The 21,225-nt window shown below is 43.2% G+C and overlaps 1 protein-coding gene across 4 annotated transcripts in view; it reads right to left on the bottom strand.

The window, feature by feature from the left end:
• Asph (aspartate beta-hydroxylase) overlaps positions 1 to 21,225 on the bottom strand; it is a 170,717-nt gene that overhangs the window by 58,465 nt on the left and 91,027 nt on the right. For all 4 annotated transcript variants that reach the window (XM_026786672.1, XM_026786671.1, XM_026786673.1 and 1 more), the window contains one exon: positions 2,490 to 2,575. In XM_026786672.1, the coding sequence (XP_026642473.1) occupies positions 2,490 to 2,575 (86 nt within the window). The remainder of the gene's footprint in view (positions 1 to 2,489; positions 2,576 to 21,225) is intronic.

The raw sequence follows: 21,225 nt of genomic DNA on the forward strand, positions 1-21,225 counted from the left end.
ATTCTATTCTATTCTATTCTATTCTATTCTATTCTATTCTATTCTATTCTATTCTATTCTATTCTATTCTATTCTATTCTATTCTATTCTATTCTCCTCTCTCCTATCCTATTCTATTCTGCTAGACTAGACTATTCTAGCCCGCCTCTGTTTCTCTCAATTTTGCCTGCAAGGAAGTGGAGGTGACTTCATGAACAGCAAGAATTATAGGCTGTGGTGTGACCTTCTATGTGTTCATCCTGCTTGTTATCTTTCTTATTACCTCCACCTCCCACGAAAAAATGCCAAACAAACCACCACCACCAAAAAAGGAAAAGTACACACATTACCTCCTTAAAGACTTTCATTTATAATACTATTACAATAATGATTCCACTAAAATGTACTATTCTAATAAATAATTCCATTAAAAGTGAATATATTTCATTAGGTTATATTAAACCCTGTGGGGTGGATAAAGAAAATTTTTAAATAAACATGTTATTTTTAAAAATTCAATGATTCAGGGACAACGAGATGATTCAGTAGGCTAAGGCACTTGCCACCAAGCGTGACAATCCAAATTTGATGCTGGGAGCCCACATAACAGGAGAGAGCAGATGCCAGCAAGCTGTCCTCAGATCTCTACACGGATATCAGGGCATGTGTACACCCACACATGTGAATAGACACCCATTAGCGAATAAAGAAATCTTAGGTTATTCAAATGTGATCTGATTCCATACAATTTTGGCTCTAACAGAAAGCGAGCCCATGCTTCCTCACAGTGTAGAACTTGGACGTGGGGGATGGACGAGGCTGTACCAGCTGTCTGGGGCACCTTGGCTCAGTCTTCAACTATTCTTGTATACTGAGTCGTATCTTTTGGAAATACTAGCTATAAAAACAATCATAAACAAGACTTAATTATGTTGATGGCTTTGTCACAACACGTCTCGAGAGCAGACGTGAATGGCGAGGCTGCTGTTCCTTCCTCTTTAATTCTCCCCGCTACAGACTCACAGTGCTCCTTCAGGAAAACACCATAATTTCTCCAAACGAGCGGGGCTGGAGAACACCCTGCCAGCACTGGAGATCCCACTGACTTACAAGCTCCTTGGTAAGTCAGCCTGTGTTCACTGTTCATCACAACCACAGAAGACTCCTTCTTTAAGGGCCTTCATTTATGCTTTAGCCCAAAAGTCACCTTTCCTGTAGCCTCCTCATGATTACAGGCATGATCCAGGGCAGAGAATCGGAAGGAAACACAATGAGATGAGGGAAGAGGGTCCCTGCTTCATTTGGATCGAGAAATGCAACCCCACACAAATGCACAAAACAAAAACAAGCAAATGACAACAACAGCAAAGCTCATAGGACAGATTTGCTTTATGAAGTGAAACAAGATAGACGCAGAAATCACTTAGAGGACAAAAACCTAGGTGCAGTGAATGGTCACTGTCTCTGGCATCCTCTAGAGTTACTGTTTGTATACGCTGGTGTCCAGTGTGGACCAAACCTCAGCTGTGGAGTCTTGGCTAATGCTGGGCACAGAGGCCTCTCTCTTTCTGCTACTTCCAATAAACAGGTGAGAAGTGCAAGCTTATCCCATTCCCATTCCTAACTTGCATGGTTTTTCTTAGTGGCTTCCTTGCTTGCATGCCTTTAGCCCACTTCTTTGCAGCTAATGGCTACTCGATAGAAAAGCACATAGCAGAAAAACTAATGACCACTACAGACTCTGAATTTAAATGCAGTCAAAAAGACATTTCTAAAATAAAAAAAAACACAAGAAGATAATTAATTAAACATCCTGACCACAATATAATAAGTATATTGTGGATTATCTTATTATTATAATATGTTACATGGCTATGACTACACTAATGGAGATAAAGATTTCAATCTTATGTCTATTCATTGTTTTCAAAAGTTAAACCATCTAGTGATAAAGCAGAACATTCCCATTTACTTGATAACAGAGCAAAGCTGCCACGAGCTTTGTGTGTGAGGAGAACACCAGGCCCGTGTCATTTCATGGCCACAGGTGCCGGACTCGAGACTCTTGTGTCCGCACTAAGCTCTACAGAATTGACTGTGATGGTAACATGGTATTGGGCAGTGGCAATATCTTTTTTCTTATGAGTTTTACAAAAACCAAGAGGGATTTGGGACTCATACATATCATTTTTATTCTATAAATGAGGAAACTGAAGCCTGCAGTGGCCGAGCAGCTACAGAATCCATGCAAACAGAAGCCGATGGAGGTGAGCTGACACTAGGTCAGAGGTCCTGACGGCCATCCTCTTCCACTGTGGCCCTGGAGTGCAGTGATGCCCACGTGACTTGGTTCACATGTGCCAAGGTGTTCGGGAAGGTCACAGATTATTTCTTTCCCGTTTAGTACTGGTGTCACCATTATTATTACACTTTCCAAAAATCTACAATCTCCAAGATTTTAATGATAAAACTACCGTACATTGTTGTGCAAAACAAAAACAGCAACCTACCCTTTTCCGGAGCTTTTCTGCAGCGTCCAGCTCAGCCTTGATTGCTTTGTCGAATTTGTTCAGAAGTTTAGGCTTCTTTTTCTTAACTGAAAGAGAGAGAAATGTTTTCCATTTAATTTGGTTTTGTCAAGGCGGTTATGAGAAGGCACGTTTTGCTATCCATGTAACTGAAGGAGCAAGAATATTCTAGTTCACTTTCAATCAGTGAACAGAGAGCCGGCAACACCTAGGAAAACACTGCCATCCTGTGGGCTATCCTGCACTACATGGCAAACTGAATGTAGACACCATTCTGACCAAGTCAGTGGGTGAACTTCACCCACAGTTCATGCCCACTTCCTAATTCTCCTGGTTACTTAAAATCTCCTTCACGTTACTAGACCCTGTCTAGTAGCCAGAAAGCTTGGCTCTCATGGTTGTCATTGCTTTGGGATGTCATGAGCCATATTCATGCTTGACAGAAAAACCCATGACAGGAAGTCACAACTACCCTATAGATTCCATGCTTCTGCTAAATGTGAATACCACAGACTCCCTTCTTATTTCAAGCACTATTTCTTAGGCCAATTTCTCCATAAAATGGCTTTCCTTATGCTTCTTGGCTGAAAATACTCCCATGCTTTCATTCAAAGCCACGTGGCTGATAAAACCTCCCCAGACTGGATACTGCTTGGTTTGCTAACCCTCTCCCTGCCTAGTTCTTCCAGAGACTTTCGTCTTCTGCCCAGCCTCGTCTCTCCTCTACCGCAGCAAACTTGTCTCTTTGATGGTTCTTCTCTCTCTTGCTCCCACCCTGAAGAACTAGAGCTATTCTCTTGCCATATTCATGCCTGTAATTACGTAGACCAAATCACAGACTCCTGCAGGGTGACACCATGTCTTAAACCAAGGCTGAGTCTTGTCTTATCGCTTATTTATCAAGTGGTTTGGGGCCCTCTGCAAACCAAGACCCTTCTCCTAGAAGGATGCTCCACTCTTCAGGATTAAGGGCAGGGCCTGCTGGTGCACACTGGGTAATGACCCTGGAATACCCAGGTGCACTCAATTCCCTGGGAACCCAGATTGTCAAAGGCAGAAGCCTTAAGGATACTGCAGAAACTGACAGATAGAGAAACTGGATACAACAGGATAAATGAGAACAATCCAAAGATAAATTGTTTTCTTTTTCATGAAACTTACACACTTCTTAACCTTCACCTTGTTCTGAGAAAGAGCAGGAGACACTCTGATTCCCCAAGAGTCCGTGCATGCACCCACAGACCCTTGTCTTCAGCCCAAGAAATGAGTCCTTTCTCTGTCTCACTTGCTAGCTGTTCTAGGCTCCATCAGCATCTAAGAGTGTTGAAGTCTCTGCCGTTTCACAGCTGACCATCCAACCCTTCCAATCCCCAGTCTACCCACTTTTGCTCACCCTCCTCTCTCCAACCTTGTGGTGGTACATTGCCACCTACTTTCTCGGCGCTCTGGCTTCCTCACCTAAACTGTGGGTAAAGACAGGTCTTCCAGAGGGGAAAGTCAGCAGTTAAAGGATGGTGGCAAAAGTCTGGGACTCAACTCTTATCATGGCTAACAGCATACAACAACAACAACACACACACACACATATATGCATGCATACATACATACACATACATACATGCAATGAGGGTTCTATACCCGAGTCACTTTCCTGCTTTAAAATGGGGGGGGGGAGTAGAATATGATAATTAAATCAAGGTTGTTCATGAGGCACTTAGCACAAGCTAGACGCAGAAATCACTTTATCGGACAAAAACCTAGGTGCAGGGAATAATCATTGTCTCTGGCATCCTCTAGAGTTACTGTTTGTAAACGCTGGTGTCCAGTGTGGACCAAGCCTCAGCTGTGGAGTCTTGGCTAATGCTGGGTCACAGGAGCCTCTCTCTTTCTGCTACTTCCAATAAACAGGTGAGACGTTGCCTAAAGATGCTTAACCTCCTGCCCGCCCCAGGATAGAGGCTGTGAGTTATTGGTAAAGGGTTATGCCTGTGTATCTGAGTCTTAGCCCTTCACCGTCTTCTTGGACATGTGCCTGAAAGGAGCACAAACGTAGATTAGACAGACGGACTCAGAAGAGTGCAAGCCTAGAAAGCTGCCTGACCTCCTCACACACGGGGTGAATCAGAAGAGTGCACACTCAGCCGAGCAGACCACTCATGGAGGAGGCTCCCACCCTGGAGAACTAAAGCTATTCTGTTACCCAGAGTGGGAGAGCACGCCCAGTTCTGGAGCCCACCATGAAGAAATCCGGTATTCTGTTACCCAAGCCCCATCTTTCAATCATCTCTCCTCAGAAATAAAGTATTTCAAATCTCATTATTTACAGAATGAAAATGACTGCTCAGGTCTTCATCTGGTTTGTTTCCTTCCCCCTTCTCACCTCTACCTACTCCTAACTGTCCTGGTGATGAAAACTGTTTAAAAGAGAGATCGAAATATTGCCAAATAATGGGACTTCTCCACAGCATATCGTATGTTAGCATAGATGCTGACATAGAAATGAAACCAGTTCGGGGCGTGGAATGGCCACAGGAGCTCCTGTCTTATCATCTCAGAGAGGACTTACATCTCTTGTGTCAGCAGGTGACAGGGGGCCTTCCAGGAAAGACCGCATGAACCTGAGGGCAGGCTTCACTGAAAGTGTTGTAGGTCTTCCCAATGTGTCCTGTGTCACCAGGCATGGAGTTCAAGTTAACACGAGATTTATTTAGGAAAAGAATTATTGACAGTTTAGGGCACCCAGAACAGTCTACAGTAAAATGAAATGCCCACTGAAGAGTCACATGTAAGTACCCCAGTGCTTCAACACTTCTATAGCAGCACAAAAATAGACAAAATATCAAAACCTCATAGCATCCACTGCCAAGAAAGCAGCCTGCCCCAGTTTTCATCCTAAATTGAAGTTTTAGCCAATCAAGGCTATTTTTATTTTTAAATGTTTATAAGCATGGAGAAGCTTTAACGACAATAAAAGTTCACCCCATCCTTATTCTGGAGGCCAATGAACAAGGTGACCGAATGATGAGACCTGGTTCCTGTCAAGACAGGACTTGCAAAATCTCTTATGCTCCCTGTACCTCAGTTTCTTGACTTACAAAGGAGAGTTTGGACTGGTTTTCCAAAGACCTCTTTGCCTCCAATTTTCCTTGATTTCAATAATGTTAGCAGAATTCATTCCCCACTCCCCATGGTCTAGGGATTAGACCACAAGAATAATGCACCCCAGAAACATGCTCTACCCACTCCTCTTTCTTCTATTTTGAGGCAAGTTTTCTTTAAATTTCCCAAAGCTACATTTGAGCTCCTTCTGAACACCAGGCAAGTCTGGATGTTGTAATCCTCCTGCCTGAGCTGCCTAAGGTCGATTATAGACCTGCACCACCATGGTCAGCCTCTGAGCCTTTCAAAGGAGAAACATAACGGACTGGGAAAGATGGTTATTTTGTTGAGTTTGGATAACTTAAGATGGCTCATGAGGATTTTGTCTACATTATAAGAAGACTTTTATTTTTCAATCTTTGTCAATACAAGTCTTTTTCCAAAAGTACAAAGAAAGAAAATGAGGCAGTTGTACTTCAAATCCTTGATGTCGTATCAGATCCTCCTGCCTCCAATACAGGCTGGTAGTAAACATGAGCCACCAGGCCAGGTTTTACAAAGTACAGGGATCAAGACTGAGCCCAGGGCTTCCTACATGCAAGGAGAGCACTACCAAATGAGCTATACCCTGGGCCTCTAGTATTCTTCTTGTTTTGGTTATGAAACAAAGGTCTTACTCTGTAGCTTAGGCTCGCCTTGAACTCTGTCTCAGATGATCTTCCTACCTCAGCCTCCTAAGTCTCCTGGGTTTACCGGGTGCTTGTTATTACACCAGGGAAATTCTTTGTTGATACATAGCTGGCATTTATTGAGTGCTTAATTGGTTAAACACACGTCCCTTACCCAGGATACATATTCTGTAAACAGTGAAGCCAAGACTGGGTCTCGGGTTGTCCCCAGTAGTCTGCAATGCCAGCATTCTTTACCATTGCCTCCTGTCTCTGGCATCTGGCCCAGGCATTGGAAGAGGGGGGTTGTTTGTGAGCTTTGATCATGATGGCAGAGTGGAATTAAGTATTAGTGTAAGTAGTGCATTGCACAATGGAACTAACTGAACTTTGTAATACTGTCTCTAAAGATAAAAGGAGCTTTAAAAACCATAGTAATTTTCCTTCATTTGGTGTCTTAAGCACCCAGTTACATCACACAAACCCACTCTGGCTTAGTAGAAAGATGAGAGCATGGGGTTCAGCGTTGCCACTTATGGGTGATTTAAAATATCTGGCTAAGTCAGATATCTGGCTAAGTCTCCACCAGTGTATTGTGGCTATCTGACTCTGCCTACCTGCCATGGAAGATAGTGAGAGGCATGAAGTATCACACCGACATTAGTTACAATGTGGGCATCTGACCCCGCCTACCCACCATGGAAGATAGAGGCATGAAGCATCACACCGACGTTAGTTACAACTTCCACACACAGCATCTTAATTTACCTTAAAATTCTTCTATTTTCATTTATTTATTTATTTATTTATTGGCTTTTCAAGAAGGGTTTCTCTGTGTAACAGTCCTAGCTGTCCTGGAACTAGCTCTTGTAGACCAGGCTGGCCTCGAACACACAGATTTCCACCCACCTCTGTCTCCTGAGTGTTGAGATTAAAGGCGTGTGCCCCCACTGCCTGGCTAAAATTCTGCTTCTGAATTCAATGGAAATATGTGTGAACTACTGTCTTAGTTAGGGTTTCAGTTGCTGTGACAAAACCACCATGACCTAAAAGCAATTTGGGGAAGAAAAGCATTGCTGTTAGTCGCTGCAGGAAGTCAGGACAGGACTCAGATAGGGCAGGATCCCAGAGGCAGGGGCTGATGCAGAAGCCATGGAGGGGTGTTGTTTACAGGCTTGCTTCCCACAGCTTGCTCAGTCTGCCTTCTTACAGAACCCAAAACCAACAAACAGCCCAGGGATGGTACCACCCAACGTGGGCTGGGCCCTCTCCTATTGATCACTAATAGAGAAAATGCCTTACAGCTGGATCTCATGGAGCATTTTCTCAGCTAAGGGTCCTTCCTCTGATGACTCTAGCTCATGTCAAATGGACACACAAAACCACCCAGTACAGCTACGGTATTAGTAAATGTGTAAAGGTTTTTGTTTGCTTGCTTTTTTTTTTTTTTATTAATTTCGGATTTGCCCTGCCATCAAACACTTCCCAGACAGAGCAGGTAGAGGTTTGGGCAACTCGTCTGACCCACACTCTACCTATGGAGCCACAGTGTGCTTCTCATGCTCCCCAAACCCCTTTAGACTTTGAGATCCCTAATCCAAAATCCCACTCTGGGCAAGTGAGATGACCCACTGAGGGAGGCACGTGCTACTCTAAGCCTGCTGATCTGAGTGTGAGCCACAGAATTCACAAGACAGAAGACGAGAAAGGACTCCTGCAAACTGTCCTCCGACCTCTACTCGTGTGCTGTGCTGTGACACCTTCTCCTATTAATATAATTTTAAAAATTCGGAAAAATTTGAAATATATTAAAAGGATAAGAAACAAAATAAAACCCAAATCTGAGATGCTCGGTTGTGCAGGGCTATCCTTCCAGCCAAACTCTGCCATCTTGTATCGTCTGGGTGGGCTTGCTTGCCAAAGAGCATCATGGCTGGGTTTGTTGCATGTTGACCTTCCCTTTTGGAAGAAGATGGGGCAGGATGAGTCATGGAACCCTCACCTGAGTATCCAGCCACTCCAACAAATTGTCTGCAACTCCACGCTCATTACTTGTGGCCTTAGCGTCTCTGGGAGGGGATACAGGTAGGGAGGGATGAATGGAGCAGACTCCATCCACACAGCCGCAGGAAAGCTATCATCCCTGTTGTGTGTAGACCTTGTAGTATGGATTCTCTAGGACCGTCCATGCACTTGTATGTGACCCCTCACCCATGGCGCTTAGTAAGTAATAATCTCAGTGAACTCTGGTGAAATCACAACTTGTAAGGTTAGGGCCTTACAAGGAGGGACACTGGTTGTTTTCATCTTCCTCAGGGAAGGAATTTCAGTAATGTGCCTGGAACAGACAGGAAGTTCAAAACTTTCTGAGCAACACATGAAGTTACCAATCTGATACTTCAACACTTACAAATTTGTTTCATGCAGAAAATTGTGAAGTATTTATGCTGTTAGTGTGATAAAATATACTGACAAAATCAGCTTGAAAATGGAGAGGTTCATTTGGATTCATAGTTCTAGGGTTCATCATGCAGGAAAGCACCACGGCTGGGAAGGCAGGCTGTTAGCATCCTATGCTTCGTTATGGATGGAGCCAGAGCCTGGGCTCCTGACAGCCTGACCATAGGAATGATGAATGTGTGCACTCTGCTCACTTCATCCTGTCTGTACAGTCCAGGAACCTGGCCTAGGGAAGGGTGACGCCCATGGGTGAATCTTCCCGTATCAATCAAAGTGATCAAAATACAGTCTCTGGGGTTTGTTATCCCAGGTGATTTTATAGCTTCTAGTGTTGACAACCGAGATTAACCACCGAAACATAAATTAACTTCAGGCTATGTGAATTAAGTATAGATGAAATATAAATGAATTACATGACAAGACTTGAGTTGCATCCTCAAGGTATCTCTTTGAGTTTATGCAAATATTCCTAACGTTGGAAATCCAAAGCATTTCTAGTTCCAAATACTCCAAGCAAAAAATACTCAACGTGTACAAGCATTCATCGAGACTATTCATGCAAAATATTAGTGACTGGCTTTTATTACAGTAATTACCAAAGGTGGAATCTGATGAAAATTCATGAAAATAACTTTAATTTGAAAAGCAAAATACTTTATGGGAAAGAAATATGAGATTATACTACAGTATCCAAGAAAAAAAAATGTGCTTTCCACCCAAGATGCAGGATGAAACTCACAGTTACGTCAAGCAATTTTACTACATTGATCATGGTTAAAAAACAATTAAGACAAATACAACTGAACATTTTAATCTTCCTAACTTAAAATCAGAAGTTACATTTGATATTTCTAAAACAAAATCACTAGTAAATTTCAACATTAGAAATAATAAGATATGGGAGGAGGAGGAGGAGGAGGAGGGGGGGGAGGGGGAGGGGGAGGAGACAGTGGGGAAAACCCCTAGAGAACCAATCCTATGTCAGGATCTTTGATGGAAATATACCTGCTGAGTGCAGGACTAGCATGCCTGCATCTGGAGTGTTCCTAAGAGACCGGCAGGGAATGTGGGCTGGAGCCCTCTGCTATTTTCTCTTTCCTTTAAAGGTAGGAATTGTGCAAGGTGTTCCCTACTGCTAAGCCTCCCACTGGTTCTGAAATCAGTCTGTTAGTACACTGAGAGACAGGCATGCTATTTGCTGTTGAGAAACCTAATCAGCAGACAGTCGTGGAAGTGCTCTGGGTAGGGGCCTTTGTTGATATTACTGCTATATGATAAAGGAAAAATAATGTATCTGAGCCAAAAGCAACCCCTTCCGAGGCGTCGATCTGTAGAGCTACACACTTCCTAAGTATGAGCGGGAGAAAAGGTGTGTTGGCACCACTTTGGGAGCCTCTGACCTGCCAGCCTTCTACCGTAGTGTGATGGGATGGGATGGGTGGACAGTGCCCCCTTCCTTGCCTCCTACAGTGGGGAAATAATGGACCTTTGTCCCCCTCAGAATTAAATACCAACTACAAACCAGCAGGAGTCCAATATTCAAAGCTTACTCTGAACAGTGAACATAAATATTTTTTTTTCCAGCTGAAAGACACTAACTAACACAACACAGTAAACATTATATAAAGGGCAATTGTTTTCATCGGCCCTCTTGATGGAAAGACTGTGAGATTCTGCTGGGAACATTTCGTGAAGCCAGCAAGTATTTCAGTTCATTAAATGGAGTTGGCTGTCTCCCCATAGGATTATTTTAATAAATTATACATCATTTCCCTTCTAGAGTAATAATCCTTTAACAGATGTGACCCCATATGTTAAATTAGAAATTTTAGACACTAAATGATGTGTTTTTCTAGATGTAACAGAAGCCTCATCGGTGCCCAGGCAATCCAGACTCCTATGCACGGTCATTGTGAACACCATCTACATTCAGGAGGGAAGAGCTCAATCACCACTTAACTCCAGAACCAGCTCAAACAGCCTTGGTCTTTGGGTTCTCTAACCATTAACTGAGTATCTAAGCAACAAAAACCAGAGCCAGGACTGCAGCCACAGGGAAGCTCACATGCTCACACCGGGAGGGTACGGGTCCCATCCTCAGTAAGTAGATACATAGCGTGCGGGTGGCTTGAGGTACAAGCTCAGCATCAAACACAAGCATCAGATGTAGGGAGAAGGCAGAACAGCCAGCAGAATAAGTACAGGTCAAATAGCTCTATAATATGGGTAAAATAGAGAGAGCCACCCATGTTAACAGCTCCCAAAGCGTTACTGCTCAGTGCAATAGCTGCTGGTCATTAAAATCAGATTTGTGGTCCCTAATTGCCAGCCTTGAAATTCTGTACAACATCCAGTTTCAAAGAGCAGAAATGTATGTAAGATGTATGTCAGAAAATTATCTACCAGATTGCATTAATTTTGTTTAAACAGTGCCTAAAGGTACTTTAATTTTTGCTTCCCTTAATATTTCTGTGAACTAGTGGTTTCCCATGAATGTCACAACAATGTCCTTTCTATACTCTCCTAGCCTTGCTCTGCACGGTGTCTCTGGTGATGTGGGAGTGACATATATCAATCTGTTGATTTCATTGGTTAAGTAATAAACAAACTGCTTGGGCTCATAGCTTAGAACATAGGTGGGTGGAGTAGACAGAACAGAATGCTGGGAGGAAGAGGAAGTGAGCTCAGACTCGACAGTTCTGTTGTCTGGAGCAGAGACACCATGCTCCCGGCTCCTGGGCGGACACTGGTACAGCTCTGCTCTCTGAGGCACACACGATGAAGCTCCGACCCAGGATGGACGTAGGCTAGAATCTTCCCGGTAAGACCGGTGCTCACAGATTATTAGAGATGGGTTGATCGGGATATCAGAATTAGCCAGTAAGGGCTAGAGCTAAAGGGCCAAGCAGTGTTTAAATGAATACAGTTTGTGTGTTGTTATTTTGGGGCATGAGCTAGCCAGGCGGCCGGGGTGGCGGGAAGCAGCCTGCCGCTTATATTACTACACTCTGGGAGAACCTAAAAGGAATAGGGAGCCAAGTCCCCTTGATGAGTAAACAGCAAGCAACTCTGAGGTACAGCATCTCTGACACAGCTAAAGGCAGAACTCTGAGGTCCAGCATCTCTCACACAGCTAAAGGCAGAACTCTGAGATACAGCATCTCTAGCACAGCTAAAGGCAGAACTCTGAGATACAGCATTTCTAGCATAGCTAAAGGCAGACCTCTGAGGTACAGCATTTCTAGCATAGCTAAAGGCAGACCTCTGAGGTACAGCATTTCTAGCACAGCTAAAGGCAGACCTCTGAGGTACAGCATCTCTAGCACAGCTAAAGGCAGAACTCTGAAATACAGCATCTCTCACACAGCTAAAGGCAGAACTCTGAGGAACAGCATCTCTCACACAGCTAAAGGCAGAACTCTGAGGTATGGCATCTCTGACACAGCTAAAGGCAGAACTCTGAGGTCCGGCATCTCTCACACAGCTAAAGGCATGGCAGAACATATTACACCAGTAATGGTTTAGGAATTTACAAGACAGAGTTTCAGTAATTTTCACGGAATTGTCTCACTATCAACAGGTTCTGTAGATCTGATAAGTGTTACTCAGCACAGCAGTGACTCCTTTAATTTTTACATATTTTAAGATGGAAGTTCCACGAGATTCACCATGTGTCTAAAACCAGTCGGATGATGGCAGTAAGAGGACTCTCTAGAGAGCCTTTCACATTTGCCTCTGAAAGTAAACATGAACACCTGATATTACCCAAGTTATTAATCTTGGCTTTTAGGAAAGCTGATTGACAGGAGAGATGGACCACAGACCTTTGGCAAGCAACCCAACGGTGACTAAAATCTTGGTCTCCAGAAAATAAGAAATGCTTTTGCTTATTTGCATAACAGAGAGAGTATAAAATGATTTCTGAAAGTTTAACAAATAGAAAAAAAAGTACCTGTTTAACTGGTACATTTCTCACCATGAACAAATATGATTTTAGTTGAGACTAGAACCAGAGAGTTAAACCTGTAACTTGATATCATGAAGAAGCCAGTCATTACTATTCTAGAAAGAGGTGCTGAAAATAACACCACAGTACAGGGGATATTTCCTTCACATACTAAAGTTATGATTAAGTATAATGACAATCTTTTAAATATTTCATACAATACATGAGACAATGGTTTTCTAGAAACTATACATATGGGAGTGGAAGGCAGTCACTATGAGGACCACAAATCAAGTTTCTCAAGCCAGTTTTTTTTTTAAGAGACCCCTAAAAGCAGACAGAGCAAACAGGTATGTTCAAGAAGACAAAAATAGCAAGGAAGAATTTCCGCCAGAAGAAAATGGAAGGAGATGTAATGGAGTCATGATATAAACACACTAACCAAATAAAGTATCCCAACAATTTTATACCCAGCAAAACACTTTTCAGAAACCAAGGAGGAAATGAAAGGGTTTGACACATGTCAGAGCAGGAAGGACTTACGGGAGGTATGACTACTCCGTAGGAAATATTCCAGAGCAGCCTTCCTACAGAAGATAAGTTACACAAGGTGGAAACAAAAATGCACACAAAGATTTTCTTTTTTAAAAAATATTTATTTATTTATTTATTTGTTATGTATGCAATATTCTGTCTGTGTGTATGCCTGCAGGCCAGAAGAGGGCACCAGACCCTGTTACAGATGGTTGTGAGCCACCATGTGGTTGCTGGGAATTGAACTCAGGACCTTTGGAAGAGCAGGCAATGCTCTTAACCTCTGAGCCATCTCTCCAGCCCCGCACACAAAGATTTTCAAAAACCTCATCTTTAAAAGATAATCATAAAGAAAAATAAGTACAGTACTGGATGGGCTTTGGTGCACACGCAAAGGTAGTGTGTTAGGATGCAGCACAGTAGTGGGCAGGAGAACGGGAAGCATATGAGTGCACACAGGAAGTGATGTCATACAATTCAGCATACAGGCTGAGCGGCTACAGGCACAGCCTACAAACTCTAAGGAAACCACAGTAGTTATGCAGCAAAGACATGGCATAATTATGAATATTATTCAAATAATTTGCAAGAAAGCAGAAAGAAAAAAAATGCACGAAGAAGAGCTGTGACAAGCGGAAGACAGAACCAAATGATAGATTTAAATTTAAGCATACCAGAAGCCACACTGACTGTAAATGCCCAATTTACTGTGGCAATTAAAAGATAAAGTCACAAACTTAAAAAGGTAAGTCAAGAAGAATTAAGCTGAACATCTACGTAAATTAAAGAAATCAAACTTGTGGTTCAAAATCTTCCCATAGAGAAAATTCCAGGCCCAGTAATCTTCATCGGAGAATTTCATTAAGTATTTCAGGAAGTAACAGCACATAAATTCTTGAAGACAACAGCCTTTTTCTCAACTTACACCATGAGTCAGCGTTACTCCTGAGACCAACAGCAGACAGAGACATTACATGAAAGTATCACTAACAGCCAGAGTGCTTTACCAACGCAGGTGTAAACAATACCAGGCAAACATTTGGCAAGCCCAACCCAACCAGACAGATAAAGGAAAAGGTACAGAGAGGCTTAACTCTGAAATATATACTACTAGTCCAACATTTGAAAAATCAATTAACGCTGCTTATCATACTAACACAAAGATGAAAAAATGGAAGAAATGTACAAGATAGGTATAATATCTGTTTTAAATACCGTGACAAAAATCCCAAACTCAAGATTAAAAAAGAAGAATACTAATAAAAAAAAATTGGTGAAGTCTGAAGAAACACTTCTTCCAAGAAGAGATAGTATGAGAAAGTTCAACAAAAATGCTCAGAATCATTTGTCACCAGAAAAACAAAAGTTGAAACCAAATGGGAAATGAACACAGACCTATCAGAGTGGCTGCAGTGGCCAGCAGTTGCTGTAAAACAAACGTCGGGAAGGATGGGGGAAGAACTGACACTCTACAAAGAGAGTGTAAAATGAAGTTGTACATCCATGTGGACTAGCTTAGGAATTTCTTAAGACATTAAGGATATACCATATAACCCAACCATCCCATTTCTATATATCCCAAGGAAAATGGAAACAGGTGTCTACGCAATGACTTCTACACAGATTTCTTAATCTATCTGTCATGCTCAAAGCTGGAACTAATCCAAAAGACCTGAACGTGGATGAATAAACACACTCTACTGTAGCAATAAAATTTCTAGTGCTTGTCAGTAAAAATAAGCTTTTATTACATACTGTTACATGAATCTCCAAATAATTGCTCAATGAAGTTCTACTCTCAAATCCTGCACACTCAGTAATTATACTAACTCAGAGTGCTGGGAAATGAAAGTGAATACACAGAGACTTGGTGGACCCGGGGCTGCCTGCGTGTGGAGGATGGAGCTGTGGCTGCCTGGTATGGAGGATGGACCAGTGGTTGCCTGGGGTGTGGAGGATGGACCAGGGGCTGTCTGGGGTGTGGAGGATGGACAGTGGTTGCCTGGGGTGTGGAGGATGGACCAGGGGCTGCCTGAGGTGTGGAGGGTGGACCAGGGGCTGTCTGGGGTGTGGAGGGTGGACCAGTGGCTGCTTGCGTGTGGAAGATGGAGCTGTGGCTGCCTGGGTATGGAGGACGGACCAGTGGTTGCCTGGGGTGTGGAGGATGGACCAGGGGCTGTCTGGGGTGTGGAGGATGGACCAGTGGTTGCCTGGGGTGTGGAGGGTAGACCAGGGGCTGCATGGGGTGTGGAGGACAGACCAGTGGTTGCCTGGGGTGTCGAGGGTGGACCAGGGGCTGCCTGGGGTGTGGAGAATGGACCAGGGGCTGTCTGGGGTGTGGAGGATGGACCAGGGGCTGCCTGGGGTGTGGAGGATGGACCAGGAGCTGCCAGGGGCTGTTAGGGGTGTGAAAGAGCAGAAGAGCACAGGGAAACTAACTTCCTTGCTTTGACATTTGTGATAACTTCAGACTGAATTTAGACAGTTTCTCTGTCAACTAGATATCAAGAAAATTAATATAATAAACATAAAAACATAATTACAATGAGAGTATATTTTAAAAATTTAGACAAATTCTGAAGGGCTGGAGAGATGGCTCAATAGTTAAAAGCATATACTGCTCTTGTAACTCCAGCTCCAGGGGATCCAACACTCCATTCTACCCTCCATGTGTACCTGCACTTATGCACTCACACACACACACACACACACACACACACACACACACACCGCACACACATACACACACACCCCGCACACACATATACATACACACACAATCCATACACACACATACACACTGCACACACATACACACACACCCCGTACACACATATACATACACACACATCACACACACACACCATTATTAAAAATAAATTTTATGACTCGAGAGATGGCTCAGAGGCTAAGAGCATTCTGTTCTTCCAGAGGTCCTGAATTCAAGTCCCAGCAACTACATGGTGGCTCACAAAGCACCTGTAATGAGATCTGGTGCCCTCTTCTGGCCTGAAGTGGTACATACAGGCAGAATACTCTACATAACTAATACATCTTTAAAGGGAAGAAAGTATAATTCTTGATATCACATTTGAGCGCTTTCCCTGGATAGCATTTACGTTTCCATAGTCAATCTTAAGAACTTACATTTTGTTTATTGTCTTGGAGTGGAATCTAGAAACAGTCCTAAGTGTGCTATTGGTTCTGTCTGAAGTGTCGGAACTCCTCGCACAATTCTGTCAGATATGAGTGAGTTCTAAAGTAGGTTTAAACACCTGTGCCCACTGCTTTGTGGTGGGAAATTCCAACACAAGCTATGGCATATCCCTGAGCCATGGCAACAGAGGCTCCGAAGAACTTGGACATCCATTTACTGTGAGGGTAACAGAGTCAAACTCAGATCAAACAGAAACAGAAACCCACATGCTTCAGATAATGGGAAGGGGTGTCACTTCTACTTGGGTTAGTGCAAAAGGAATTTCGGAGGAATCTGATGTTTGGAGTCTTAAAACACACGTCTACCTGGGGTGTGAGGGAGGAAAGTTGATTCCAAAGCAAAAGGAGAATATGAAGGTAGAATAGGAAGGAGGTTAAGTTCAAGGACTCAGAGAGACCATAGAGAGGTTTCCGGGATGCCGGGACAGGGTGAGTGAAGACCACAGCCACACGGCGGCCTGAAGCCAGATCATGTGTTTCTCTGACAAGGTCTTAGAGAAGAAAGATGGTATGGTGGTGCTGTGGTACTCGGCAGACAAGATGGTGCTACTGTGGCTTTAATGGGTGGCCGTAAAGGGCCAGTTTGCTGCTTTTCTGGGACATGCATAAGCACGAATGATGAAGTAGTAGACAGAGCATTGAGACACGATGACCACAGGTGAAGTCAGAGGCCAAGAGGATGGCAGCAAAGGGAGAGGAACGATTAAATTCCTGGTATCAAAGGAATGACCAAATGTTAGAGGGAACACAGTAATGAAAATAAAATTCAATTTCCTATGTTTATACTCAGTCATGTTGTTTATCATAATGCTTTAGTGAGCCTGCTGTCACTTGGAGAGAAGGTGGTGACATTCCAAAATATCACATATTATTGTCATCCCCAAAGATATATTAAGCTGTGATCCTTTATATGAATAATGTGGGGTTTATTTTTATGCAACAGCACACCACATGTTTTGGTTTTTAACAGATGGCAAACTCTTTATTCCATGGTTTTAAGCGTGCACACTGGGAATGCAAACTATTTATACAGTAAACACTTTAGCTGATCCTATCTTTGGACAAGTTTAATTAAAGAATGAGATACCAATTGCACAATCAAGGAGACTCAGGGGAGAAAGCAGAAACTTGCTTCTTTGCTGAATACATTATTTCACCCCAGCAATTTAAAGCGTACATGGAAATTAATGGCACTGTGGAGTCTTACAAGAAATCCCTCAAGCATTTAGCTTTTTCTGTTGGCTGTTTTCAAACTCCACTTTAACATCCAAGGTGGAAAGGAAACTCAACGTGCTATTTACTTAATGAGATGCCACCACGAGCATTCCTCTAATGGTTCCCCAGCATGCTTGCACCTCACTCCGCTTAAGGATGCTCACCTCGCGGAGAACCAGCTTTGGAGGATGAGCATCCTTCTCTAACAATGAAGACATTGAGAACACCAGGATGCCATGTCAGTGGTTTATCATATTCATCAAGAGCCATGTGGAAAAGAAACAAGCACGGATCATTAGATTTTTTTTTTCTATAGCATATGAATTTGGAGATGGGGTGACTTTTAGCTTAAACCATACTTTTTGTTTGTTTGTTTTCTCTTGAAGCTGATCTCTCATAGCTTTGGCTGGTCTGAAACTCGCTATATAGCCAGAAAGTGATCTTGAACTCCCAGTACCCCTATCCCACTCTCTCTCTCACGTCCTGGGATTAGCAGCATGCACCACTATGCCAGATCTCTAAACATCTTATGGTTTTGTTGCTGTTCTTTATTTGTTCTAAATCCGTCACCGGGAAAAGGATGGTAAGAGTTGCTAAGATCTTGTAGAGCAATGCACCAGAAACAAAGCAATGCAATCAGGCACCCTACAAAGAAACTGCAGGAATCCAAAACTGTGCATTATTTTACATGTGGAAAAGGAAAGCTCCCAGTGGGAAGTGATGTGTTCAGAGTCAAAGGACAAAATAGGAAGGGTCGATCAGAGACAGCCCTGCTCTGCCCGAGGATCCTTTGTGTTTCATAGTAACAATTTCTTGTTTTGAATAAGGATTTTTATACAAATAGTAGGAACTACAGTGCTTATGGGCAGTAGAAAAATTGGCTGAACAGGTTAATACTCTCAAATCTCTTGCTCTGCCAGAGAGGCTTACCACCCAATGTCATGATCAGACTCAAACTTGAACCAAAAAACTCAACAGAACACTCAGTCCTGGTTCCAAGAAAGCAAAACTAAGTACCCACCCCCATCTCAATGCCAGTGTCCTATCTGTGCTTGATGCTCTTAGTCTCGAAAGCAATTTAAAGAGCCTTCTCAATTTTTTTTCTTTCCAACAAGTCTCTTCACTTATATTTTATAATCACTGAGAAGTCCTCAAGGAAGTGCACTGTCAAGCCATTATCAGACTTCTCAGGGGGTAGAAGACAATCTGCCTCTGGCCTCCTTCCTTGCGGGCACAGAGGCTTGCAATTAATGGCACAACAACACATACCCTGCTGGGTCCTATACTGCTTGACTCTCATGACTGTCTGCAAATGCCATGGAAAAAAATAGACCGCAGAGAAATACACACGGGGTTCACGGCAGCAGTTAAAAAGCAAGATGCAGTATGAATCAAAGTGACAAGGGACAGAAATTAAGTGCTCACCCAAGTTCATTGGTTTTATGTTGAGGCTATAATTTGCAATTAATGCTGCCCAGCCTCTGGTTAGCTGAATAACTCCAGTGATAATATCAGCAATACGTTGGTACCCACGCTCAGGAGTCAGTGATCTTTAGGGGAAGAGAAGCCAAATAAACACTGTATAAACAGATTTTATCCAAGTTGAGGTTGGTTTGTTTGTTTGTTTGCGTTTTTGTTTCAGTTTTTGTTTTTTTGAGACAGAGTTTCTCTATGTTAACAGCCCCAGCTGTCCAAGAACTTTCATAGTAGACCAGGCTGGCCTTAAACTCGAAGATCCGCCTGCCTCTGCCTCTCGAATGCTGGGATTAAAGGCGTGCACCACCACCATTCAGGTTGAGTGGAGATTTAAGTGTTTCACAAACTTGGACACAGTTAGGATGATAGTCACATAATTAACTAGGCTCCAGACAAAACATCCTTAACCTTAAAGGGGAATGCCAACAAAATCCAGCCCATGAGTCAGGACCATGACACAAAGTCTCAGTCCCAACAGCACACTGAGGACTCCGAATAGAGAAAGTGTGTGAGTCACTGGACAGTGAGAGAAAGGAGTAAGTTTTGTTCTCCAAAGAGTAACACCGCCAAGGGTTGAGAGACGGTACCCAGCAGAAAGTGTTTCGTCAAAGAGCGATGCTGCCAAGGGTTGAGGGAAAGTACCCACTGTGCCCAGCTCCTTGGTTATATTTTTTCATTACTTCAGTATGTTAACAACAAGCAAACAAAAACAAGACGAAACAAAGCAAAAAACCAGTTCTCTTCAGAAACCCAAAAAGTGTCCACCCTAGTGTCCAGTAGGGGCTGAATGCCTCTGGGAGGAAGGCACAGCAAGACCCCAGCAGGAAAAGGCAACAAAAAGTGCAACCTCAGAGCAGGAAACTCTCTCTCTCTCTCTCTCTCTCTCTCTCTCTCTCTCTCTCTCTCTCTCTCTCTCTCTTTTCTTATTAGGATTGTACTTGCCCTGAAGCATCTTCATCCCAGGTAAGAACAAAACTTCAGTAACCACTGTATCCATGATCCTCAGTACACAAGCTACACCAAATCAGCTCCTCTAATAGCTGAGCAACCAACGGCCCAGAGAAGAGCATCTAACCCCGGATGGTCTGGAGAATGAGAAGACCATGGTGGAGTCAGGAGCCTTGGACAGGCTGTAGCCTGGAAGAGGAAGCGGGTATCCCCCATTCAGATGCCAGAAGGTCTGGGGTCCTCCCCTGGCGGCACATTTATAGCACTAAAGGAGCCCCAGGGTTCCTCCCACACCGCCAGCAACTGTGTGGCCATCACGGCTGATCAGCAAAGCCGAGCCTATAAAACCGAAATGCCTATACATATCTTCCGTAACACTTGAAGGTGGGGTCTGTGGGAGACGGCAGGAGTCTACATGTGAGACAGAACATGGGTGACAAAGAGGGCAAAGGAGGTGATGGAAAGGGAAGCCACATTCTAATCAAAAGGATGAGTGTACTGACATTCCACACTGCTAAGTGACAGGTTTCCCCGAGTGAAATAGCCAGGACCTGTTCATTTTCTCTATTACTGCTGTGACAGCCCAGTCTCACCAACAGGGGATATGTTCCTAGCGGAGGCCCGAAGCTGCAGACACAGCTCCCCCCCCCCAACCATGCTTTTTCCATATGGAAAACACCCATTATTAAGTTTAACTCGCAAATAGGTACACTAACGGGTTAATAAAAATGACGAATAAAACAGAACAAGTATAGCCATGCTTTATAATAGAATGGTTTTTTTCTCCTTTTTTTCTTTATGAAAATATCTTAGTGTACTGCGCTGTTCTTGGGATGATGTAAGCTCATTCAGCACCCACGTGACGAGATGAAGTCAGGTGGGTCTTTCAGACCTTGGACCACAGTGACCTTCAGATGGCAGCGACTTCTGTACTGGGGCATCGTTGAGCATGAGCAAGAGAAACCACAGATAAGGAGTCTGCCCTTTCTATTCTAAACAACACTTTTATGTTTAAGGGAAAATACAAAATTATATGGTAAGAATTACTACTCTAAATGCCAGCAGAAGCTACCAGTAGAATTGTGAAATAGATAGAAAAAGCCCTGTGGAATTCCAAATAAGGTAATCTTCACTGCACCATTTAAACTAACATGCT

This window comes from Microtus ochrogaster, linkage group LG5 (assembly GCF_000317375.1).
Source record: "Microtus ochrogaster isolate Prairie Vole_2 linkage group LG5, MicOch1.0, whole genome shotgun sequence".
NCBI lineage: Eukaryota > Metazoa > Chordata > Mammalia > Rodentia > Cricetidae > Microtus > Microtus ochrogaster.